Source organism: Etheostoma cragini, chromosome 4, assembly GCF_013103735.1.
Source record: "Etheostoma cragini isolate CJK2018 chromosome 4, CSU_Ecrag_1.0, whole genome shotgun sequence".
NCBI classification, from domain to species: Eukaryota; Metazoa; Chordata; class Actinopteri; order Perciformes; family Percidae; genus Etheostoma; species Etheostoma cragini.
The window spans coordinates 26,483,944-26,511,005 of record NC_048410.1 but is presented as its reverse complement, the minus strand read 5'-3'; the positions used below and the strand labels follow the sequence as shown (position 1 = coordinate 26,511,005).

General features: G+C 40.2%; 1 protein-coding gene across 1 annotated transcript in view; it reads left to right on the top strand.

Moving 5' to 3' along the window:
- Window positions 1-23,169, top strand: part of cntn2 (contactin 2) — a 67,775-nt gene extending 44,606 nt beyond the window's left edge. Inside the window, exons 12-23 of the mRNA XM_034868250.1 lie at window positions 3,288-3,415; window positions 4,595-4,770; window positions 7,167-7,287; window positions 7,730-7,888; window positions 8,160-8,309; window positions 9,005-9,075; window positions 10,193-10,427; window positions 15,226-15,335; window positions 16,157-16,343; window positions 19,762-19,874; window positions 21,515-21,683; window positions 22,900-23,169. Coding sequence (XP_034724141.1) covers window positions 3,288-3,415; window positions 4,595-4,770; window positions 7,167-7,287; window positions 7,730-7,888; window positions 8,160-8,309; window positions 9,005-9,075; window positions 10,193-10,427; window positions 15,226-15,335; window positions 16,157-16,343; window positions 19,762-19,874; window positions 21,515-21,683; window positions 22,900-23,009 — 1,729 coding nt within the window. The 3' untranslated portion in view covers window positions 23,010-23,169. The remainder of the gene's footprint in view (window positions 1-3,287; window positions 3,416-4,594; window positions 4,771-7,166; window positions 7,288-7,729; window positions 7,889-8,159; window positions 8,310-9,004; window positions 9,076-10,192; window positions 10,428-15,225; window positions 15,336-16,156; window positions 16,344-19,761; window positions 19,875-21,514; window positions 21,684-22,899) is intronic.
- Window positions 23,170-27,062: the final 3,893 nt, after the last annotated feature.

Below are 27,062 nucleotides of genomic sequence, written 5' to 3'. Positions count from 1 at the left end.
AGTGCTTTACATAAAACATCAAACATTGAAAAGCAAATAGCAAAATACGGATTAAAATAATATAGATTTTAATGAATACTAATTTAATACCATAAATAACATACAGCACTTCAGTATAAACATTTTTGCTCTACCTCAGTTTTTTCTTTCTTTTTTATTTTGGCACATCCAGTTGTTGATTTTTTCAATGATATTTGTCAGTTTTTGTAATTATCTATAGTCTCCTGGCGTTAAAGAAATATATAGTTGTTTGTCATCCGCATAGCTATGGTGATTTATTAAGTGATTTTAAGTGTTTTCCATGATCTGAGCCAGCGGAAGCATGTATATGAACAAGAGAGGTCCCAGAATCAAGCCTTAGGGAACTCCGTATATCATATTTTCGCGCTCAGGTACACAATCGCCTATAGACACAAAATAGTCTCTATTCTTCAGATAGGATTAAACCAGTTAGAACTGATCCAGAATGGTGAAACCAGTTTCCAATTGATCTAGTAGTATCTCATGGTCGACCGTGTCAAATGCCACCCTAAGATCAAGCAACACCAACACTGAGGTTTTGTCATTATCTGTGTTAGAGTGGCATCATTAAAGACTTAACAAGAGTTGTTTCAGTGCTGTGGTGTGGTCGGAAACCCGACTGGAAGGCATTCAAAACTGTTGTTTACTGACAAGAAAAGGTTGAGTTGACAAAATACCGCTTTTTAACGATTTTACTTAAAATTGGAAGGTTTGATATTGGCAGATAATTGCTCATTAGTGACGTATTTATGTGGTTTTTAACAGTGACTTGATGACTGAGGTTGTTAGGGCCTGTGGGAAGATACCTGTTAGAAGAGGTGTGTTTACAATTTGTAGGAGATCTAAGGCCAAACAACTTAAATTTTTTTTGAAAATGTTAGTTGGGAGAACATCAAGGCAACAGGAGGAGGGTTTCAATTGTTGCCTAATGTCCTCCAAGTTGTTGTGGTTGATCATATGATATTGTGTCATAATGGAATTTATTTTGCTTGGTCTCTGGGGCAACACAGGTCCTTGATATGGACGCATTTACTGTTTGTCTAATTTTCTGAATTTTATCTGTGAAGATATTTGTTGCAGGTCTTAGTGGATAAAAGTTTAGATATTACTGGTACGGGAGGGTTTGATAATTAATCGTGATGTTAATATTGATCAAAATAATCATGATTATCATTTTGGCCATAATCGTGCAGCCCTTGTTGTGTCCCTTATTGTGTGTCACATGCTGAGTCAGTCCATGGTTTGCAAAAACACAACACAGTTCTTTAGTTTCTCTGTCCTGGGGGGCAGTCACATTCAGTGCTAAAGCAGAACAGTGGGTGTCCACCAAGCAACAGATGAGCTGTTTACAGCAGTCTGGAGAAGGTAAGTAATACCTTTTTCCACAGTTTAAAGGTAAGAGTGAATATGAGATATTAATTTCTGAGGAGCAATATCAACAGCTGTAAATGACTTGATTGGATAGACCTACAACCAATCAGAGTTATGAAACATGATGGGTATGTTAACAGCCTACAGCATGCAGAGATGAGCTGTGACGTATCAACATGTCTGTTAACAAGTGTTGATGTTTTTGCCATCAGAAGTTTAATACAATTCTACAACAGGATCCGCCCTGGTAGCTCACCTGGTTGAGCGTGTGCCTGACGTACCAACGTTCACTCCTGACGGCCAGGGTTTGATTCCGACCCATGGCCATGCCATAACTAAGCTAGGTTTATGCTCGTCATCACATGTTTTGCTTGAAGCACAATGGCTCCACAAGTTGTCATGGTGTCAAACCTGCTTATATGAGATCATCGGCTGTCAGTATCTGTAATGAAACCCATGCAACTTCTAAGAGGGACCCGCCCTTCAATAGCATCTATCTCTACTATTGGCCATGCGTCCATGCTTACGCAAGTTAATGTAAACCAATTTGTTCAAGTTGGCTATCCTAACCTTAACTACTTAAGGTAAATACCTAATCCCAACCAATCGGTGTGCTTTGTAGGGCAGGACTTGCCTGGGAGTTGCGTGGGATCCATAATAACCCATATGCAAGCCTTTGATGTTGATGTAAAAGACATCCGTGGCAGGGATAATGTTGCAGCTGATGCGTTGTTGCACTTGTATTAATGTTGCATTGAATGTAAAACAGTTTCTGATTACGGTTTCCCATAAATGGTGGGTTTGTTCTCTCTTGGTGCACTTGTGTGTGTAGCTGCCGTGCAGCAGTGACAAGACCAGACTGTCGACAACAAACATTTTTGGTTTCTTTCTTTATTTATTTTTTATTAAACTTTATTTTACCAGTAATAACTCCATTGAGATTCAGAGTCTCTTTTACAAGGGAGTCCTGGCCAAGACAGCAGCAAAATAGACAGACAGAAAGTACTGCGGGTCAAAGGTGACGCAGTAGCTCTAAACAACAATAGGTAATAACTTGACTTATTTTATTATTGATTGAAAAATTGAGATTTTGTCCTGATCACACGTGGTTTCTTCTTTTGTGACTAGTGACCTCACCACAGACTCTTAACATCGAATTTGGAGAGAAAAATTAACTAAGACCTAATTTGTAAAAAACAGAATTTTCAAGATAAACTGATGACTTGTGCAGCAGCAGGCCAAAGCAGAGCAGCTGGGAGCATGTGGATGGGCAACCTTTCAGAGTGGGGAATCAAAATGGATGTACATTTTAAAGCATGCAAAGAATATATTCAACCGCTTTATTTTCACTGCTACCACAAAAGTGAAAGCTGGCATACAGGTGGTGGATGCAATAATAGAAACACCGGGATGATACAACACACTTAAATACAGTAGCACTAACACAAATACTCTCTTTGTGATGTATGTTGTTGTTGAGGAAAGAGAAATTGAAATGGTGAGCATGCTGTAGAAACAGGGGGAACAGTACAGCAGTATGGGTTGGATTTAGATGTTTTAAAGTAACAACAGGACAGGAGGTGTGGGGTCAACAGAAAGTTCTCTGAGTTTTTGGATAACAGATAATCTCTGCTGAGATCATTTGTAGATTTGAGATTATAGTTAGTCCAAGCTGTTTTAATTTGGTGACCTGTTCTACTGTCTTGTAATGGATGGAGACAGGAAGCGGATAGTGTTCTTTGATTATAATTAAAAAAAATGTTTATGTTGTAACCATTACATGAGAGTTGTTTCCAGTATTCTGTCCACCCCCCTGCATGTTTTGAGTTGGCAGCAGAGCCATAGTCATCCAGCTGCAGGCGCTCTTTACCCTCCACATGCTGGTGTCTTCACAGAGTCACAGTAACTCCAGACGGCGTGTTATGGATCAACAACATCAGCAGGGCAGATGAGGGGAAATACACCTGCTTTGCTGAAAACTATCTGGGCAAAGCCAATAGCACCGGACACCTGTCTGTCAGAGGTACACACATACATGCACACACACACGCACACACACACACACACACACACAAAATAAAGCAAAACATCCAATGTCAGTAGCCTTGTGATCTGAAAACAACTGTCAGCTGTGACCCATAGGCTACCTTTTAACTTTAAGCGAAGTTGAATTTTCCAGTGGAAAACGTATCTTTGACCAAAAACTGAAGTCTTAATGATTAAAACACAAATTATTATTTTTTGAAATCCGAAGTAATTGGGTAAAGAAATTCACAAATTAACACTAACACCAATAAATCAACTGGGCTAATGTACAGTATGGGTGTATTATCTTATTACAGATACATCAGTATTGGCATATATGGCAGTTTAAATAGCACAAAATTGTAGTACAGACATGTCAAAGATATGTTTTAGGAATTTCAAAAAAACTGTTTTAAAACTAGTTTGTTCACCAAAGAGCACTGACAAAGTTTTTTGTTGTAAATGGTCCTGCTCAGTACATAGTGTGGTGTTTTAAAAACAAAACAAATGTATCCTTAATAAATATGACGGTTGATTTGATGTGTTATGGAACGTTTTTAACTCTTTCTTACATCTCAAAGGCTATATGGGACCAATGACAGCACACGCAGTTTATGTGCTGTTTAGATTTTGTCTCTTAGCAGGCCTTTTCATGATTGTTAAAGAGGAAGAAGGTATTAAACATTATAATTAATTGATCTTTCTAATACTTAGTATACACACTTCTAATCCGCAGATAGACCAATAAGAATAACTATGCCACTTTCACATAATCTGGACTCTCCCCACATACCACAGGCCTATTTAACTTGAAAAGCATTGCTATCTTGCACCTGAGCATATCCCCAGTTGGGATATTCTTTGTAATGGACCTTTTTCTCAACAGACATTTGACATTTTTCATTGCAGGCAATAGCAGGTGAAACCATGTCAGTGAACCAACTGTGCCTTACCTGCTTAGACATGCCCAAATATCAGCTGTGTGAAAGCTATAGATGGGATGTGAAAACTGGCCTTATCATGTTACAGTCTCCCATCAGGACCATCATCTTTCTCTTCATTTTAGAGGATTTCTTCTTGTATATTCAAACGTGGTTTTCATAGAGCCACAAACGTTCACACCACTGCCACTAGTTTTCCTCTGAATTAGTTTTAATTTTCTGCCTAAATTATGCAGATGCCACCAAGATCACGCTGGCTCCTTCCAATGCTGACATCAACCAGGGGGAAAATGTGACACTGCAGTGTCACGCCTCCCACGACCCCACCATGGACCTCACCTTCACCTGGGCCCTCAACGGGGTCCTGCTGGACCTGGAGACCTCGGCCGGGCCGTACCATCGGGTGGAAGGGGTGAGTCCTGCCAGGCAAGGTGGAGAGAGGGTGGGAGGGATATTTTGTGTGTAAGACTGGAAGCCCTGAAGAACAATTCTGCCGCATGGAGGTTTGCACATTGCAGTGCTTTTGTTCAAGTACTGTGTGGGTGATTTTGTGAGGCAGTGTAGGGGAAGAGGGGACATCACTGATTACGAAGCATGCACATAACATTCTGGTTTTTGCCCTAATTCCGAAAAAGATGAAATTCCGACTTAACTGTTTACATGAGTTTCAGTGTAGTGTTGATGTTATCTGAACATTTCCACACCGTCCTTGTTCAGAGTCCCTTCATATTGTCAATTTTTGAGTGTCTAAATCCACCTCTGCACATTCCCCCATACGTTCTGGAAGAACAGAAAACACCAACGAGTATCTGTTGCAAAATAGCACATGAAAATTAATATATTAATATAAAAAAATGATATGGTAACCAATTCATGGGGTGTCTCTACGTAAGTCAACATGTTGATATCCAAGTCTTTGATAATGTTCAAAAGTAACTGTGTTTGTCCTTCTTACCGGGTCGGCAGCCTTAAACTGTCGGCTTGACTAAAGACTATTAATCGCACGCTACATGGTCTGAAGCAAGATGAATTGTTAGCTTACCTTGTGCACTAACTGTTACTGAGAATGTATTAACCAGCGTCAGGTCAAAATAAACCATAAACTACTGCTTAATATCTACAGTAAAATAACATGAGCTGGCATCAGTTACTTGTAAAATGCGTAGAATTAGTAAAATCTCAATTTAGCTTGCACCTAAGTTATAATATATTTGAGTTTGCTATCATCATTAGCATTCCGTCAGCTAGTTTGAGGTGTATGGAGGCTAACCCTTACATTAGCTGCACATTTCCCATTTAAACTAGGATTTACCTGCAAGTGATGCAGAGCATCATCTTGCAGTTTCTTCTTCTTTCTTTTCTTTTCTCTGCTCTTGACTCCTGCTGTCATTTCCCAAAATGTTTACTTAGACAGAGAAATGAGATTCAGCCTTAGCCTAGCCTATTGTCAAACTTTGTCAGACCAGGCGCAATCCAACCGACGAGACCACTGAGATAGAGAAGGGCACCCAAAGGGAGCTTGGGAAGCTTAATGTGTGTGTTTTGGGAGGGCACCATTGTTACTTTCTTGAGCAATCAATTATTGTTCTGCCTATTTTGTGCCTTAAAAGTGCCTAATATTTTCATACTGAAATACAACAGCATGATGAGGATGATTTTTCAATAGGCTATTTTTGTGCCTCCCTTGAGCACAGCTTGTGACGGCCCATCAGCATCACATTTTTCTTATTTTCAACAAATACCATTCAACGACCATAATGAACAATGTGTTAGACCATCTCTCAGTGCTTTCTGACTTCCCAACAGTGTCTGTGGTCTTTCATACGGAGGAAGTAGTCAATTTGTTTGGGCTCTTTTCCACATTTGGTGCGCTATAGTGAGTGTTTTGTGGCTGCAGGACGGTCAGGCTTTAAAGTACCATTCAGGCACCATCCAGAACAGCATTCTGGCACTTTTGATTAATAAGTAAATAATGTTGTTTGCAGTTTCATACATGGGTGTCTAATAAAAAAGGATATAACGAGAGTAACATGAGAACTATCATTAAAATAAAATAAAATTGTATCAAATCATAACAAAAGTAATCTTGAGACACTTTACAGATAGTGTAGGTCCAGACCACACTCTATAACTTACAAAGACTCAACACTTTCAGTAAGCTAGCTAGATAGTATGCTATATCTAGCAAGCAATTACTGCGACAGTGACAAGGAAAAAACTCCCTTTAAGGGAGAAACCTGGGACAGACCCAGGCTCTTGGTAGGCGGTGTCTGGCGGTGCCGGTTGGGGGTGTAATGAAAAGTGGCCATAAAGATAATGGAACAGTCTCTACAAATGGTATTCGTAGTAGTTCATGTCATAGCTGTGCACTGCAGGGCATTACAGGGTGTTGCGTGGCATTGCAGAGCATAATCTGGGTTGGATGGAAAGGATGCCAATAAACGGGCTTCCAAGCATTTTCAGTTCGACTTGGTTGACCACGCCACCATGTGCACGATATTTCCCAACTATAATTAGTTCATTTCAGGACAGTAAATTGAACATTTCATGGTACCTGAGCACAGGGCCTGGAAGAAATACTCTCCTAAATGGGATTAATTATCTATTTCATGTCCCCTTTCCTTTATGTCTAAAGGTTAAATGAGTGTTGATGTGATAAGACACTGTGGGTCTCGCTGAAAATAAGCTCCTGGAATCTTCAGCTCAGGAAGTTCACTGTAATGTTTTTGTGTCTGTTAGAATCCTGACTGAAACAGCGTTGAACTTATGTGCTCGGTTCTCTGTCTTGCTCTGTCTGTGCCCTTTCAGAAGGAAAACATTGGTGATCTGCTGATTGTGAATGCTCAGCTGAGTCAAGCAGGGATGTACACGTGCACAGCTCAGACTGTGGTGGACAGCGCTTCGGCTTCAGCCAAACTAGTGGTTCGAGGTAAGGTGCCTCACCGCTGTCTTCTTATGTCATTTTCTCAAGATTACTGCATTTACTATTGCCAAAACACGAGAAGTAATAGCCTTAAAGACAAAGAAATCCAATTCAGAGATACAGTTTTGCAAAATACAAGGAGAAACATAAGTCAGTGTGAATACACATTGAGTCCCGTTTCCTTGTTATTTGTTGTCATATACATATAGAGTATATTGATAGGTACATTTGATGTTGGTCATTCTGCACAGTAATAACTACAGGTGCTACCTAAGAGACTTGCAGAACTTCCTGCTTAGTTTGAGGTATTAGGACAGATGACAGAAAGACCTGTGTGTCTTTGAATTGGTAGGGCTTGCTGCAGAAATGTGGACATCTGAATCATTCAGTGCTGATCAAACTCCTTCATTTACTCAGTCAAACGCTAACATTTCTGTGCTGTTTCCAGGCCCCCCAGGACCTCCTGGAGGACTACTGGTGAAGAACGTGGCTGAGTCGTCGGTGGAGCTCAGGTGGAGTCGTGGCTACGATAACCACAGTCCCATTGGCAAATATGTCATCATGGGCCGGTCCTCGCTCTCACGGGGGTGGAAGAAGATGAGGACAGGTGTGTACCCTGTGTGTGTGTGTGTGTGTGTGTGTGTGTGCGTGTGTGTGTAGGGTTGTTTGTGGTTGTGTGTGGGTGGGTGTGTGTAAGGGAGGACTGGCCATCTGGCATACCGGGCACTTTTCCCAGTGTGCCAAAATGCTTTTTGGCAAATATGTACTTAGAAAAATGCATTATGGACATTTTGTCATTAGGGAATAAATGTATATTGCATATTGATGCTTCACATATCTTTCCATGTGAATAAACACATCTGCCCTCTGAACACCAGAGCCAGTGAACATTGAGGGGAATGCAGAGTCGGCTCGTGTGATGGGACTGATGCCCTGGATGGATTATGAATTCCAGGTCATCGCCAGCAACATCCTGGGCAGCGGCGAGGCCAGCCTGCCCTCACACACCGTCCGCACACAGCAAGCAGGTGAGGGGCCACAGGTTGCATCCAGAAAACCAAAGGCAAAGTTTGCCCTGAACTTCCCACTACCATTACTGTCATTCATCTCATTACAGTCATGGGGTTATTCCATTCAATTCAGTTTGAATTGAATTAAATTAAATTGAATTAAATAACCCCATGTCTGTAACGAGATGTATGACATTAATACTTACACTTACAATAATTCTTACATTACAGTCTGGAAACAGGAACGTACTGTATAGAAAATGCCCAATCAGCTCAGCATCAGAGTAGGATTTAATACATCACCATCATGAAAACTGCTAAATCATAAATACAAATGAAAATATAAAATGTGGCTTTCGGTGCTACGGAATCTGGCAGAGCTGCTGGAGATGTGCCGGGTGGCAGCTATAAACTCCTCAGGGCTCCGTTGACAACTTATGGGGAACTGCCAGCAGCGGGTAATGCATCTCAGAATAAAAATCAGAATCAGAAAATTTTTTATTGCCACAATGAGTACACATATGTGGAATTTTCCTGGGTGAAAGGTGCATACATAAAGACAAAAACAAACGTATTTACCATTAACATGGAATAAACAAAACATATAGTAAAACAAATACATCTGCTGGTGAAGGAATTGAAAGCATAATATCTATGTCTTGACCTATGCTACTTTCCCCTGATCCACTGTGTTTGTATTATTTGGCGCTCAGCTCCCACAGTGGCCCCTAGCGGTCTTGGAGGTGGAGGAGGAGACCGCAATGAACTCATTGTTACGTGGACGGTGAGTAGACAACTCGGTGTGTGTGTGTGCGTCCGTTCGCCCATGCGTTTGTCTGTGTTCATAGTATAATGTATGTTCACATCTATAGCATACAGTGCTGCAGCATAATAAAAGAGACTCTGGAACAAGTTACTTCCTTATATTCACACTAATACAGATGCAACTCTTTTTAGGTCCAAACTCAAAACGTATCTGGCTTTTAATATGTAGCAGAGGTGTGACAGTTTCATTCTTTTGTTGCTTTGTAACTGTTTTCTATGTTCATATATTCTATTGTATATGTGTTTTTACTCTTGATTTCTGATGTTAAGCACTTTCGATACCAGCTGGTTGCTGTAAAGCGTGATATAAATACATTTTGATTGATTGATTGAGTCTGGGGATGAAACCAATGACCTCCCGGTCTTGAGGCTACCACTGCGTCATTTGTGGTGTCCAGGATTGCTGTCTAACACTGTGTTTTGATATAATTCCACTAGAAGTCCCCAATAATGGATGCTGCACATAGGGTCATAGGATATCTGCAGGGTTATGGATGTAAAGGATTTTTCACATTTCTCCAAGTCTTTCTTAAAAATGTCCCTACAATTTACATTTAAATATTTTGGCTTGCATTAATCATTCTTCTTGTCCATACTGGCCTTTAATTGATATTTTCCCTTATGCTTTCGAATGGAAGCGAGAGAGCTCATTCTGGCTATACAAAAAAATGCAATTCAAAGTTGAGCTGAACATAAAAAGAGGCTTCTGCAGATTACAGTTACAATTTTTAAACATATAATTCCTTCACTGCGTTTCCCCAGACCGTGTTTTTTGTTGAGTTGCGGTGTAAGGGACACTAACACAAAGAGTGTAACTTTGGAAGATTTCCACTGAATAAGTCTAACTCAGATTGCACAAATGGATGTGGTTTTTGCACCTCAATCCCTTTTGGAAGCGCATTACACTAGAAAGAGTTAAATTAATAGCCAGTGGGAACAGACGGAATGTTGACAGCAAGTAAAACCCATTTCAGTGTTTCACACACACAGATCCGAGTGCCAGATGTGTGTGAGAACGTTGGGCCCATTCGTCTTTGTAGAGGTTCACCTCTTCATTTTGTGCTGATCCTTTTCAGCCTATGGCCAGAGAGTACCAGAACGGTGACGGCTTTGGCTACACTCTGGCATTCAAGAAGAAAGACACGCCATCTTGGACTGTTGTGCGTATTCCTCATGTGGAGTCATCCCGATATGTTTACTACAATGACAGCTTGACGCCGTACACTCCCTTTGAGGTGAAGATCAAGGCTTACAACCGCAGAGGAGAAGGTCCATTCAGCCAGATCGCTGTGGTCTACTCTGCAGAGGAAGGTAAGTTTGCCAACAGCATAGCCAACCTACATTTTACACTGTACACTTTAATGCTGACTTTTGAATGAAATACATAATAAATACAGGTAGGGGTTAATCTTTCTAAGTGGGCTGCCCAAATACTTAGCATTACTGCCTTGTTACTTTTTTAGTAACCAAGCAAACATAAGCACAGAAGACAATAAAAACATAATTACATGTACTGAAAATATAGAATATCACAAGTGCAGTATAGTTTTTGACAACATTTCAGTTCCTCTGTGATATGAAGCTTTAGGAGAATATTTACTTCTCTATCATTGATGACAATGGATGCCTAGAAAAGGTCAATAAGTCAGTGCTTGTCCAGCAGCTCTGAATTTCAGTCAGCAATGCTGCTGCCCACCCACCAGATGTTGTCATTGTGGATGCATCCCAGCTCATTTATCACGTGGTTTGGTCATTGTCTGGGACAGTGGCAGATCTTTCAGCCATCATGGGACGTTGGCTTGATTGTTACGACACCATTTGTCACCTTTGACAGATATTTGCAAGTGTCTGCCAAAAACCATCAGAGACATAGATGAGCAGGAGAGAGCTCCACAGGGTACAAGCTCTCATTGACTACACCTACCTAGACAAAGTCTTGATAAACAAGCAAAACAAACAGGCTAAGCAAACTCCTGTGTACTATCAGTGTACGAAGTAAAATCACGATGGTCAGTAAAGCTGACAACATTGACACTCACGATGAGGTGGATATATCACTTATGACTTACTTCAATTAAATTTTATTTATAAAATCAATTCGAAACAAGTTCTCGAGTTATCTCGAGACACTTTACAGATAGAGTAGGTCTAGACCACACTAGATAATTTACAAGGACCCAACAGTTCTAGTAGTTTCCTCCAGAGCAAGCAACAGTGCAACAGTGACGAGGAAAATGTCCATTTTAGGAAGAAACCCCTGGGACAGACCCAGGCTCTTGGTAGGCGGTGTCTGGTGATCGTTTGGGGTTAAAAGGAAGAGTGGCAATAACAGTCACAAAAAATAGTAGTTTGTAGCAGTTCATGGCATAGCAGAGCGCTGTTCGGCATTACAAGGCACAGCAGGACGTAGCAGGGCACAGCAGCGCATAGCAGGATGTAACATGGCATCAGAGAACATGTAGCGGGATCTTGGCAACAGCTGCTACCATGATTTTGGAGCCTCCCTGATCAAAGGAAAAATGCTGGGTGAAAAAGAACATAAGGATGCCGCGGAATGACTCCCCAGAACTAGGTTAGTAACAAGCATTTCTGGGACATGGATGCACACAAATGGAAAGACAGAGGAGAGAGGAGCTCAGTGTGTCAAAGGAAGTCCCCCAGCTGTCTAAAACTATTACAGCGTAACTAAGAGACAGGGTAAAGAGAGGAGCCTGGTCGGGCTGTACTGCCCTGTCTCTCTCTAGTTTTATTATATTATTGATCATATGATAGATAAATCTGACAACTATGACGAGAAGCAGGTGGACCAGGTTAGGCGGGCGCTGCAACTCCTCACTCCCTAACTATATTCAATTCAATTCAATTTTTATTTATGTAGTGCTAAATCACAACAACAGTTATCTCTTTGCACTTATCATGAATGAGCAGGTCTAGACCATACTCTGTGATGTTATTAACAGAAACCCAACAGTTCCCACCAATAGCAAGCACTAGGCGACAGAGGCACGGAAAAACTTTCTTTAAGAGGCAGAAACCTCGTGCAGATCCATGGCTTACTAACATGTTAGATGCTGTCAAACATGGGGCTTTAACTGTTCACCTTCTCAGTGGAGACAAAGATTTCTTTGTGCTTTGGTTTATTGGTGTTGGAATGTTGGTGTCACTATCAATTAACCTACAGTTGGAAAAACTGAAATGGCTTTGTTCTCAGCATAAGTGCAACTGCAGAGAATTTAGATGACCATTGTGGGTCCACTCAGGCCATTCGTGCTCTTTCGGGATGTGATACCACCTCATATCCTGTTGTGAAGGTGTCTGCACTCAAGGCCATGGAACTCATACCTGGTAAGCTTTTCCACTGTATTGGAGAGGCCAGAAACACAGACTTACAGATCAAAAAAGCAACAAGGGCTTTCTTTCTGGCTCTGTACAATCAAAGGAACTCTGTAACCTTGGATGCAGCCTGGTATGAAATGTAACGCAAGCGCAAAAACTTCCCCAGCACTAAAGACACTACCTCTTACAATATGCGCCTAAATGGAGGACGTGCACAGTTGCTCCTCCCGCTTTGTTAGATTTTTTTAGCTGTGGTTGCAAAGCCGGCTTGAAACCTTGCACATCAGCAAAGTGCAACTGGACAGCTTTAGGTATGGCCTTTACCAGTTATTGTTGCTGCAAAGGCAATGATGGTGTAGGCTGCAACATACTTACACAAAACAAACACAAAGAGAGGGATGAAGGGTCTGGAGAAGATGATGACAGAACAGACGAGGATGGTGAAGATGATGAGGCTACCTTTTGTTAATTAATTGTGAAGCATAGCAGTTTGCCTGAAGATGGTAGCCCGTGTGTGCTTTGTGTGGTGCGGAGGTGAGGCCCTCTTGGTTAGCCTTGCATCTGGCAGGCTACCGCGGGTTACCCAGACTCAGTTTTTACTCTTGCGTCTGGAGGAGTTTTAACTGGGTCCTCGTTTGATTCTGCGGACCAACTTGGGCAGCCATTTGGGCGTTGCTCTAGCAAACCTTGGAGTGAGATTTGATGGGGCTAACCCGATTTTTGCCGCGTACAAAGCAATTTCTTTGGCTCTTTCAGCATCATTATCCTTCAGGGTTTAAACTGGGACTTGCTATGTGTGGGGGTGATGGGGGCTCTCCCTAGGGGGGTCTGGGGGTATGGAAAATAAACCATTAAATGTCAATTTCTGGAGAATTTTGTGCCTAAAAAAAGGAGAAATCAAGTCTTACATGACATGTGCTAAGCTGTAAGGTTAAGAGCATTTGCATTGTTGTAGTATCAACAGGTTTTAGGGCATTTAGCATTTACATTATTTACATAATTAACTTCTTATGATATAAGAAGTGACCCAGACAATGTGCCAAACATAATCAGCCACTTTACAGAGACAGTAGCATATGTCAGCAACAGCTGAGAAGATTTGGGTCTGTGTTGAACAGGTCCAGGGGTCCCTGGTGTAGGGACCAGGGACCCAAAGTTAAATTCATGTTGAGGGATCAACTAAGACCACTAAAATTCTAAAGAATGAGAACCACTGAGTTACATAAATTCTAATCCTTTAACCTTTGTGCCAATGTTCAGTAATGTTTGGCCCTCATCCTCTGTGCCCCACTTACTCTATTTACTTTTATGGGAAATGAAGACTATTTGTTCATTTTATGATACATTGAATGAATTATTTACAGTTACATTTAGAGATGCATCGAGGTTAGAGAAGCACAATAGTGGCCCAACGTTGCAGTATCGTAGGCCTATATATAGTGTGGTGTCTGAGCCATAGCTCAGATGTTTCATCAGATTTCTGCTCATGTTTACAACTTTGTGCACATTCAAAATATAACTCCTCCCATCTCTGTTGTCCGAGATTTAGAGAGTATCAAACTTTGCTGTGCATGTCATTGCTTCGCTGATATATGGTGGATCTAATTCAGACCGTCGCACAGACACAGAGGCCCATTTGGGTCTGGTCTCTAACAAAGTTTAGAGATGACTGTACGCTGCTCTTCATCGGAGGACTACGCACGGATGGAACGCGTCACTGTCCCCAGCAGAGCGGGTCCACTAAAATGAACTTAAGTTGCTACACTACCAGCAGCGCTGCTCACCTCTATCTTTATAGAGAGAGGACAGGAAGCGGCGTACGGGTCTGTAATACTCAGAGCTCATACCTGGAGCCGGGGAAATGCACCTGGGATGGCTCTTCCACAGACAGGGAGCGCTCTTGAACCCCCTCACAATCTCTGAAAGCACATACTAGTTGATCATAAGTGGCTCAACAGGTAGATCTATAGATAAACTCATCTTTCAGAAATTTGACCGACCGGGTTGACACTTCAGCGTGAGAAATCGGGGGTGTGGCGTGTGCGCGTGTGAAACCAGTCAAATGCGTGTGTCTCACGGCCAATGCGTGAGAGTTGGCAGCCCTGTACCCAGATTGCTGTGTGCACACACGGGACCCATACACATGCAGTTGGAGTGATGGGGCTTGCCCATAGTTAGGCGCTCTGAGCAGTTGGGGGTTTGGTGCCTTGCTCAATGCCACATCAGCAGTGCCCAGGAGAGGAACTGGCACTCCTTCAGCTACAAATCCACACTCTGTACCTGGTCCATAAATTGGACTTGAACAGACATATTGCCACCCCACCTTTTTAATTATATAGAATAGAAGGCTGCAGAAGGGCAAACCTAGTTTTATTTATTTATTTTTAGATTTTGAAAGGAGCCAAGCTTTGTCATTGTAACCAGTTTCTAGCATCAGCATAGTATTTATATGTTTTCCTAGTTTCTGGAGAGCAGACTCCAAGAGCTATTTTGCTGGTTCAATGCAATTCTACAGAGGAATGAGGATAGCAGTAATGTCAACAATACATTTGTAATGGAAGGTTTGAAACAGACATTGTGTATCTAACTGCAGTCTTTGCTGTCACCACTAGAGGGCAAACACAACCTAGATTGACCGCAGTCAGCACACTTATGAATTACTGATAAAAAGGAACATGACTGTCAGTTTGCACCTTTTCTTCCTAAAATATCACCATAAAATGTACATGATGAAGTATGTTGCATACTGTGACCCTTCACTGCCTCCTCACAGAGCCGACAGTGGGGCCCTCAACCATCAACGCCACGACGCTGAGCGCCTTCGAAATCCAGGTTTCATGGGAGCCAGTCCAGCAGCACAGCGGCATCCTCAGAGGATACGAGGTGATGGGCTGCATAAGTGCACATCTGGATGTTTGTCCAACACAGCAGACTGTAACTTACTGTCAAATTTTGGATAGAAAAAGTGATATGGTCAAATTCAAATGGGCTAAACATTACCTTATGAAATCATGTACAGAGAAATGTAGTGATTATAGGACATGCATCTTAATGCATCTTTTTGAACCACTAATAATAACCAAAAATGTGCTTTCCTTGTTATATGAGTATTTGACATTTAAGTGGGTAAATTGTTACACATATTATGTTATCATGTTATGTTATTGTAAAAGCTAATGTATTGTGTACTTCAGCTGAACCTGTATCAGAGTTAATCACTAAATCTACAGCTACCATGTTTCACTGAGATGGCAAAGGAACAAACAATCTCATACTTTGGTCTCTTGGGCAAGGTTGTCCTGTAATACAGGTTCAGTCCTCTGCCCTGCCATTAAACTTCTAATCATTTTATTAGCTCTTCCACAAGCAGCCAAAGTTCAAACTCAATTTATCAGCTTTGATTGTTTTAATGGCCAAGATCATAGCAAATGAATCACTTTATTAGTGCCGAGATGGCTGATATCAGCATGCTCAACACAGTCCTTGTTGGTAAAGTTGAGATAATTAATTTCATTTTCCATTATTGATGAAGATAGGTGCTCTGGACACACAGAATGCAAATTTAAAAATGTTGAATTATTCATGCTTCTGCTGCTGTGAATGTGAGACTTAACTTTAAAACCGTACTTAATAAACTGGCACTACATGGTTCATATGCAGTGTTTCAGGTTGGGTTTGTGATTGTGTTTTTGGTGTATCTTCAGATCCGGTACTGGCGGCAGCATGAACGGGAAGCAGCAGCAGACCGAGTGCGAACAGCAGGACTGGAAACCACAGCTAGAGTGTCTGGACTCAGACCCAGCACTCGATATCACGTCGCCGTTCTGGCGTACAACAGCGCCGGCACGGGGCCGCCCTCGCCACGCACTACCGTCACCACCAGGAAACCACGTAGGGCTCCACAACTTACACATGCATACACTGTCACAGATGGTATATACAGAACATTTTTCTTTATCGCTGTCGCACCAAATGCTTTTTCTAAGGGGGAATTGTTGGGTCTCTTATAAATTAAATTATACAGTGTGGTTTCGACCTACTCTATCTGTAAAGTGTCCTGAAAATAACTTCTGTTATAATATGACACTATAAATAAAATTGAATTGAATATGTGGAAACTACTCAGTATGCTAAATGCATCTGCAGGTGAAGCTCTGTGGTCACAAGGAGAGACAGATTCTCAGATATTTTGGATTGCTTTTAGTTCAGCCTTCAGCAACAATGATAGCAACAGTGTGAACATTTCAGAACTTAATGGGGGCACTAAGCCAATGTGAAGTTTAATTAGGGGCTTTCAATCACAAACAACTGTACTGAGATTGCTTGAAAATCCAGGTGTGCTTCCAACTCGATTTTATGACTGTAGATATGTTTGGAGCTCAAACTCTAAAGCTTAACCACTGCGTGCCAATTGTCATAAATTAGGAACGCGATGTACATTTTTTCCCTTGGTTGAGACCAAATGAACTAAACCACAGGTGTGAATGTGCTCTAAAGAAAAGGTCCTTGGGCACTGGGAAGTAAGGAGCAAGTAGATTTGAAGCATTTACATCCTAGTACATCATTCTTCTTGGAGCCCTAAAACACTATCTACACTCATGATTCTTTTCCCAAAAGATCACATTTACTATTCTGTTATACACTTTCATTATCTGTCTTGCATATTCACAGATAGTTCTACAAACCCAGACAGGAGTCTTTCCTCAGCCATGTCCTGTGTATAGGATGACTAATACATCTCTGCTAAATGATCCGTGTAGTCTCCACCTCTCTTCCTGGGAGAAAGGCATTATCCCTCTCTGCTCTAGCGGTTTGAGAGTAGGCACACTTACAGGTTAAAATATACAGACAGAAGTCAACAAGGGACCATAAAGACAGCTAGAGCAACAAATAAGCTTTCTCAATAAGCCATGCAGAGCTACAGGAAGCAGCAAGACATAAGCACAGTTAATTCAGTCCAATTCAGCAGTTACACATCCACAGTATCCACATTCAATATAGGAAGCCACGCAAGCATCAAAACACAGCCAAGCAACACAGTCCCATCTTCTTGCACAATTCAACCATGCAAAGCAGTAACAAGCAGTTATAAAAGGATGAAACAGGCTACATCACTCATGAGAGAAGTGTTAATACAGTTCTAAAGGTTGCAGTAAAGGTTAATAAAATGGAAAATACAAGTTTATCTTTCATAAACCCAAGGAATGCAGAGCGGGCTGTATTTGACACCAGGCAAGACATCAAACATGTTAGCAGCAGGTCAGCAGTGTTAACAATAATGTAAAAGAATTACCAGGAGATTTAAAATGGTCTGTCTTTTCAACAGCCAGGCCTTTAGACTTTGAGTGAAGTTATGGTAGTGGGGTCCACCTATTTGAGGCTAACTATTTGAGAACAGAAAGGCATGATTGACTTAAGGTGCTCGACCTGTAAGGGGTTACACAGTCCCCTCTCAGAGCAGACCTTGTGGATCTACTGTTAGAATTGTTTTTGCTTAATCAAAGCATTGCGTGTGGGGGAGTTTTGCCGTTCAGGATCTTGAACATTAGGCAGGTGTATTTGATTAGATTAGATGTTAATAGTTTGACAACGGTGATAAGTATTGTGTTTTCTGTCTCACGCTTTGAGGGTTCTAGTTGAGGGCCTCAGCTAGAACATTAGACATGATCTCTGTTTCAGAGCAGCAGTCACTCCTCTGGCTGGAGCCATGTCAGCATGTACACATATACCTGGCAAAACATACCCCACTTATCTCTATACTACATTATTCTAATATATGTTCTTTTATGTATTATTCTTCCTATGTATTTGTCATAGTTATGCCTTATGTAATTACATACATAAAGAAAATGGAAAAACTGTCATCCACCAGCCATTTGCAGTGCAACAGGAAAAGACAACAATGCAGACGTATGTAATAAAACGGAGACTAAAATACTTTATAAAACCAGATTAAAAAAAACACATTTTAAAAAAATTAAATAAGTGGATGTGACAGTGTGTTAAAGTGCTGTAATTATGTTAAAAAAGTTGAAGTTGAAGTTTTTTCAATTGCTAAACAACAGTGGGCACAACTGGGGCTACATGTGCAGAACTCTGACTATTGTCTACACTACCAACCTGAGCTACACAGTTCACATCAGCTGCTAAACTTATTCACAGCAACACAACTCTTCACACACGTCTCAAAGCAGACTCAGTGCAGCCAAACACTTTGAACAGCCTTCACTGAGATAGTTCACTGTCACTCAGAACACAATAAGAGTAAAAACACTAGCATCAAACACCAATACAGAAAATACTAACTTTCCCATTTTTACTGTTTGAACACTTTGAGTGACTTCACACTACTCAGTAGTTTCTTTAAAGAAAATATATAAATTTCATACTATAACAATTTTCACATTAGGTAAAGAAGAAGGAATGAAAATTAGCAGTTTGCTTCAATATAGTCTTTTCTCTCTAGTAATTTATGGAATGCAGCCAGTTTTCTTCATCACATTAGATGTCTGCATCATCTCTAAATAATAAGGAATGTGGTGATTTCAATGCTTTCCCCTCCATAACTTTCTGAATAACAGTAAGAAAGCAGTTTTACTACAGCTATTTTACTATAAAGATACAGTGTTTTTCACTTTTTTATAGCTGTTGATGTAACCTCAGACATCTCACCTGGACATGTTGATATCTTTGCTCTTTTACCTGCTTTTTCTTAAAAGCTACAGTGTATAATGGTTTGTAATTCTTTATTGCTGTTTGTATACCAAAAAAGGCTTTCTGAGCATTTTCTACATAAATACTGTATATGTTCACTGACTAGTCTAAAACATGACACCTGCTTAGGCTTTTAGTGAAAATTGCAACCAGCAGTGTTTGATAGACACCAGACCAAAACCTATTGTGTTGTGAATGTGTGGTTAACAGTTGTAACAGCAGTGTGTTAGCATTTGAACAAAGTGCTGTAGATCCACACAGTTGTGCACGTTGTTGTTAAAGCCTTGGGATAAGTTTGTAGAGTTTTGAAAACTGCATTCAAGCAATGCTGTGCAGACTGGAGTCAGAGTTTTGCGACTGTTGTTTAGCAATCGAAAAAAAGTAGTGTTATAGTGCCCATAAAGGTAATTTATAGCAGTGGCAGAGACAGTTCAACAAAAATATAAAAGCTACCTATCTCGACCACTGTCGGCCATTTATAATGGCATGCTCAAGCAGTATACAGTGCCCATAAATCAATAAATGTGCACACACACACATACGTAAAAAACCATACAAGATGAATAGATGCTTATATTTTGTGTTTCCATTACAGCTCCTAATCGTCGTCCAGGCAACGTGTCATGGAGAACTGATGCCTCATGGGTAACAGTGAGGTGGGATCCTGTGAAGGCCATGCACAATGAGTCCGCTGTATTGGGGTACAAAGTGAGTGTTGTAAAGAAGTGTGTGTATGTGTGTGTGTGTGTGTGTGTGTGTGTGTGTTTTTTTGCAGTGCACCGGCATAAAAGTTGACAACATTCGCAATGCATCATTGTAACATCTTTGTATTGGTCAACTTGGATTTATTTATACATTGGCTAATTATGAATAAAGGCTTCTTAGGTTCGTAGCCTAGGCTCTATTTAGAAATGTGACCAATCATTTTATATTTAGAGTGAGTCCTCTTCTCTAAACTCTAAACCTCAATCTTCAATTTTTTTAAGCCCCTTAACTGAAAGAGGGACGGAGCAGGGACCCCTAATACATGTATTGTATGAAATGTAAATGGACTGTTCTTATATAGCGTTGTTTATTTATTCGATAGACATTCACACACATTTACACCCCGATGGCTCAGGGCCAGGGATCGACCACCAACCTTTCGATTGGCCGCTTTACCACTTAGCCGCAGTCGCCCGTGAAATGAAGTTGCATATTAAACTGGAACTACAATAATGTGAAGTTTGCCCTAAAGCCTTTATACCTTTTTGCTAAGAGTACTGAGCTATGAAAATAATAATAATTGGCTGGATTTTATAAATCATCTTTTAATGTTAAAGTGGCAGAGGGATTCTTTACAATTTACTGTATATGTGGATGGCTACCTTAGTGACTACCCTACCTACAATATAGGCCATTAAGCCTATTATCATTGGGGATTTATATTTGCCAATAATATATTGGAAATAAGTTAATAATAGACATTTTAATTTTTTTTTAAACTTTCAAAAATTGAGAGTAATGGTTATCTGGATAGCTTCTCAGGTAGGGTTCTACGTCCCTTTGCTGCATGTCATTCCCTCTCTCTTCTCTTTTATGTCTTCAGCTGTCTTTTCAAAATAAAGGCCAAAAATGCCACACAAAAAAATATCTTAAAAACAAAAAAATTGACAATAATTTGGTGGCCCCCTTGCAGTGACTTTGTGGACCCCCTAGTGATCCCGGACCCCTTGTTGAAGATCTCTGCTCTAAACTAAACTTGCGAGTTCATCACCAGTGATCTATCTGCTGAGAAGAGCCCCATTTTTACAATTTCATAAACAGACAAAATGTGTGGCCGAAGTCATTCTATTAGGCCGACACAGATTCCATATTCTGTTAGCGTTCAGAGGCTGCTGGTGTGTGAATAGTTTGGATGTGTTTTCCGGGGAAAACGGAATTAAACCCTGATACACACAAATGTAGCTGTCAAGATTACGTGATGATCATGTCAAGAATAAGAATCATCCTGCAGTTTGACAGGAGTACATGTATTTGCTTGCTGATGATTTGCTTTTGATATGTCAGATCATGATATGTGTAATCTACTCTACATGTGAGATATGAGAAGCAATAAGATGGCTGTATAACAAAATGAAAGAGTTTATCAGCCTTTTTCCAGCGTATGCATGAGAAACATGACCATCAAAGATAACCAGTGGAACAATGGTCCTTTGATTTTAACACAAACAATGACATTGCAGTATAGAAATCCCTAAACACCACATGCAATGTATTTGGGTGTTTTTTGAGCTGATGCTAACTGTAAAAATTCCTTTTCTGTTGTAATGTTGAGCTCTGAAGACCTGCTGTGTCCTGTGTGGCAGGTTCTGTACAAACACGAGGGCCAGGCAGCACTGAAGGTTCTGGACCACACCAAGACGTCCGTGAGCCTGCCGCTGCCAAAAGACAATGGTTACGTTGTGTTGGAGATCCGGTCGTGGGGAGAGGGCGGGGACGGGCCAGCACACGAGATCATTGTGTCCCGGGACTCAGGTGAGAAAAATTAAACCCTAAGTCTCAGTGACTAAATCTTTTGAAGCATGCGATAATCCATCAACGAACGTTTCTTTGATTTTAATTAGTGAAAATAATGTATAACTTAGTTCTTTTTTAACTCAAAAATTAGGTACAAGTTCGCATAAATGAGGTTCATTGACCAGGCATTCCAAACATAAGTGTAAACCTAAGTTGGAATGAAGTTGACTTAAAGGTGTGACACAGAAATCGGTGATAATTTATGTTAGAAGCTTTACAGCGTGCATGATCGAAGATGATCATGATGGAAGACAACACAAGGGTTAAAATCACCAAATAGGTGTTAGACAAATACATACCGTACAAATACAGGAATGACTCAGCTTTGAAGCTCCAAAAGGTGTTATGTATTCTTGGCCCTATGAAGACATTCAGTGATATCACCCATGGATGTATTATATTATCATATATTATTAGGATTGGGCAGTAGATAAAATCCTCTATCGGTGAACAAAAGAACAAGACCTGCATTTCTTACGGACTCTATTTAATCTGCACATTGGAATGTAAAAGTCTGACATAATTATGTAGCATTTGCTAAGATTAAAGTTAAAATATCTATGAGTATAGTAATGACTCTATGATGCAATCACATCTAATAAGACTTTTAGTTTCATGGTTATAGGCGGCGCTGTAAGAGCCTTTCTTCAAAGACTGATTATTTATCAGTCAGTGTTATCGTAGAGATAGGAACACTGGAATATCTATTATGTTGACCATGAGCATGTCAGCGGTATCTAAATCAAATATGGGCCAGTAAATATGGGCCGGGGTTATATGGTTAGAAGTATGAGGTCCTTTGGTTATAAAGGAATGGTCGAACGGACCAAATGGTGCATTTTTATCTCCTTTTTGAGACAGAGTCCAAGAAAACACTTTGTTATTTACATTTTCAAATGTTGTTCAAACACAAGCAACTTTAACCTAAATCTGACAGTCATAGTGTGGAACTACCTAACCAGCCATTTGATGCCGAAGTTTTTGATACTTTGGTGCTCGGTAGGTACCAACATGTTCTAAGCCCTACAGTACTGGAGTTACATACAAACTGGGACAGTAGAAACCTGTAAGTGATTTACAGTATGAGATGCAGACTCTGGACTGGGAATATTTGGAAAATCCAGGAAGTTTACATCTTTTTAAATTGACTTGTTACTTGGTGTCTCTCACACAGGAACAGGTATGATGGTGCAGAACGAGGCCTCCTCCACACTTTCCACTCCCCCTCTCCACCTCCTCACTGGCTTGGTTCTACTCACTCTTGTGTCGTTGTTGGGCCTGTGATTTCAGCCATCTGTGGACCTTTTCATTTGAACGGCTTGAAACTAAAGTTGCCTGTGTTTCGGGTCGGGTGGGTTCCAGTGGTCTGGGAAGGTTGTAGCACTGGATTGGATGGGTGTTAGAGAAAGGTTGGGGTTCATTTTTTTTAAATAATAAAAAACAAAAAGGGTCTTTAAAAAATAAAAAGTCTGGATGTGTTGAAGGTGGTTGTGTATTTGTGTACTGGTGTCAGTCAAACCATGCCTTATGGGGACCATCACATCTGCTGCTCACGCATCACAGACTTCAGGTGTAAATTATTCTTAGAAACAATGATGTGTATAACTGGTGTACATTCAGTACAGTCTTGCATGTGATGGGTGTTTACCTAATCACTCTGATAGCAACTTGACTGATAAATCTCTGTATTCTGACCGGTGTGAAGGTCTGCATCAAAAATAGCTCTTCATGCATTTTTTCCTGTTTGGTATGTACTGTTGTTGTTGTATTGTCACTGTTTCCAACATCCTGATAAAAATGGTAAATTTCATAATGCAGCTTTTCAGTCTTGTGAAAGCCCTTCGACACTGAAAATTGTTCAAGAGAACACTAAGATGTCTTGGAATGGTTTGAAATGAAAATTAAATGGTTACATAAACTTGCTGTAGCCACACAACTCCATATTTCCATATTTAATCAGGCGCTCTTGTTGCACACAGTTTCAACAGCAAATAAGAGTCTGTCCTTGAAGCACTGAAGAACCGTTTCTTGTTGATTTCAAGCTCCTCCTAATGTCTGTATGCTTGTTGTGTTTTTGTCTCAGCTGTAATTATAGCAAGCAAAAGAATTATGTCAGCGGTCCAAATGAATGTTTACATTTTCTATTTTTCATGTCTCATTTATGGGAAAGAAAAATTGGATGGATGAAGGGAATATTTCAATATTTGTTTACATTTGTTGTGCCTGCATTGTTATATTTCCAAATAACAAAAATGCTTTTGTCCAGTGATTATTGGGTTTATTGCAGCTACTTTTAGGCTAGTAGGTTGATATGAAGTGCCCGCGGCTGCAAGTGATTAAGGAGTTGGTCTCCAAAGGTATCAGAGTACAGATAACAGTGTCATATATCTTCTTATTGTAACCCTGTCAGTATCTATCAGCTCTGATGAAACCTGTCTGGTTCACTGCAGTTTACGGGACTTTTACAGGACTCTTATCAGGTCCGTTCAACATGTCACAGATGGACATCAAGTGTTAACGATTTCTATCTTTTGTTTTTATCTTTATTTGTTGGTTGATTTGCTCTGAAATGGTTGCCATCAACAGTTGAATACTCAAAACGTTTACTGATGCTTTGGGTATCAACAGGTTGTTTTCTGATCTGCAGGGTTGTGTTTTTCATACACTTGTGCTAAAAACATAAGAAGACAAAATAAATGTTTTAAAAACGCCAAAATCATTGCGCTAACCAGGTTGCAAGTTGAATTGGAAGGTTCTTTGTCACCTGGTAACTCTGGGTAGGAGAACCAAAGGAACTCACAAGCTTCAATATTTGAATGGTCTGGACAAACAAAACTTTTTGTCACTTCTGTTTTACATTTTTATATTTTGAAAGTGGTTGAATGACACAGTACTTGATTGATGTGCTTTATTTTGTCAGGTAAATGTAACTTGCTTTAAAGTTTTTCTAGAAATGGACACTGGTATAGCAAAAAATGTACACCCTGAGTTTCACTTTGTATGCTATTAGCTGACTGTCATTATTTTTATTGCTTACATGATCTTTGCTTAGTACAAACTGAGATTTAAATTTGGTCAAGACTAGTGCTGTCAAACGATTAAAATATTTAATCGCGATTAATCGCATCAATGTCATAGTTAACCAAAATGAATCACACATTTATATCTATTCTACATGTCCCTTGATTTTTTTTTGTCCCATTATTTTTTCTCAACTTAATGCTCTCATCAACATGTAAAAGTGGATCGACTTGGTGCAACTGTTTTGGCACAAACAACAAAACAACATTGGCACATAGTGTTTAATTTCATATGCAACATTCTCACTTGGAGCAAATAATATCTCACACAATATGTCCATCAATACAAGGGTGAACGAAATACATTGACGAGCGGGGGGAATTTGCATCAGCTGTGTGCTTGGCAATCAAGTGGTATTTCAGACCGAACAAAACACACAGATCAGTATTGTCAATGGAACCATCTGGCAACTTTTAAAAAAACTTTCCATCCAGAATCCTATTGGCGTCCATTTTGGCGTCTCTCGCTCGCCATCCACTCAAAATGTAACGTTACTACTCTTTGGCCGGCTCGCAAGCCCAAACAAGTTTTAATTCGACTCAACCTACAGAGGACTTGTTTCTCCAGAACTTCCGGTCATTGGAAGTATCCATCAGTCTGTTTTGGAATGGTATTAAGGTTTTAATATGCATTACAGACATACCAAGTTAATGGTTGTAATACAGAACATGTAGGGTTAGGGTTAACTAAATATGTTAATTGTTGCGCCTGCATTTGCCGTTTTTTTTTTTTAAACGGCTCTGCTGCTTGTGCATAGATCAACCTACCCTCAAAGATTTGCTCTGATTGGATTTATTTCTAGCTTGTCCCACAAAAACAGTAGTTTTGATTGGATCTCTTTCGTATACGTCCCGCCCTAACATTTTTGTCACCTTTTTATTCGTAGACTAAAGTGTCAATTATATTTCACCACAGTCTTTGTCCCCATGTTTGACTTTTTAATTAGTTTTCATCCTTGAAAAGGGTTCGTTGACAAATCTTTTGTCATAGTCCTCGTCAACGAAATTAACACGGGTTGCAGCAGCATGTTAACAAAACTACAAAGTTTGCTTGGCCAAAAAGATGATTAATCCAGCGATTAAAAAAATGGGTTAATGACGTTAACAGCGAGTATAACTTTCAGCACTAGTTAAGACCAATATCCTAGTGTGATGATATTCTCAGCTCTGGTCTGGTCTGCGTCATCCACATCTGGCCCTACAATCATTACTTTATAAATCAAATCTTAAATGTCTGAGTTTGCTGTCAGCTACAATGTTTAATTATTTTTCCAAAACAAAATTGATCTAAACCTGGATGTAGAGCCCCATCACTGTATTTCACTAAGAAATGATGAGCTTCACACAGCTGCTTCAGTCTGCACTAGTCCACTAGTCCAAGTTGGAAATGCTTTCGAAGCCATCAAAGCCAGGTTTTGTGTTTTTGTGCTTTAGTGTTTTGCTCTGTACAAAGTGTTTTCTTAATGCCTTTAGTATTCATTGAAGAGCCATAAAGTCATCTCACCACATCTGGGTGCCCAGTCACTGAATGTGTTTCATATGGCTTGGCTGAATGCACTGGATAATGTAGCCTTTGGGCCTTTTCAAAATTATGATTGAATGAAGATGTGAGGGAGGGGTGGGAGGGGTGCTGCTTGTAAATATGATTTCAAATAAACACCTTGGGATTGTATTTGACTAATGTGTGTATTTATCACATTCACAGAAGTGTTTATTGATTAACTTACCACATTCGATAGAAGCAACAGACGGTCGCATTATGACATTATGACACAAGAGGTGAGATCATCTGGTTACATTGTGACATTGGTTCTCTGAGCGGAGAGACTGTCTCTACGCCATTACACATTCTTTCCGACAGGGTATTTGGATACTTAACCAAAGGTTCACTATTGTAAAAAGTGAGATTTCTTTTGCGATGTCTTTTTATTAAACAGGAGGTCTAACTACTGTATAAGTATCAAAACGGTAAATCCACTAAGAAATGCAAATAGCTTTTACAACTATATATTTTGTCATTAACCTGGCTCTAGGTCACGACAAAAATTGGAAAGAGACACAAAATGTTAATAAATTAAAAAGTATTAATTACGGGCGCACAGATAGCTCAGTTGGTGGAGCGGGCACCCATATACAGTGGTGTGAAAAAGTGTTTGCCCCCTTCCTCATTTCCTGTTCATTTGCATGTTTGTCACACTTAATTGTTTCGGAACATCAAACCAATTTAAACAATAGTCAAGGACAACACAAGTAAACA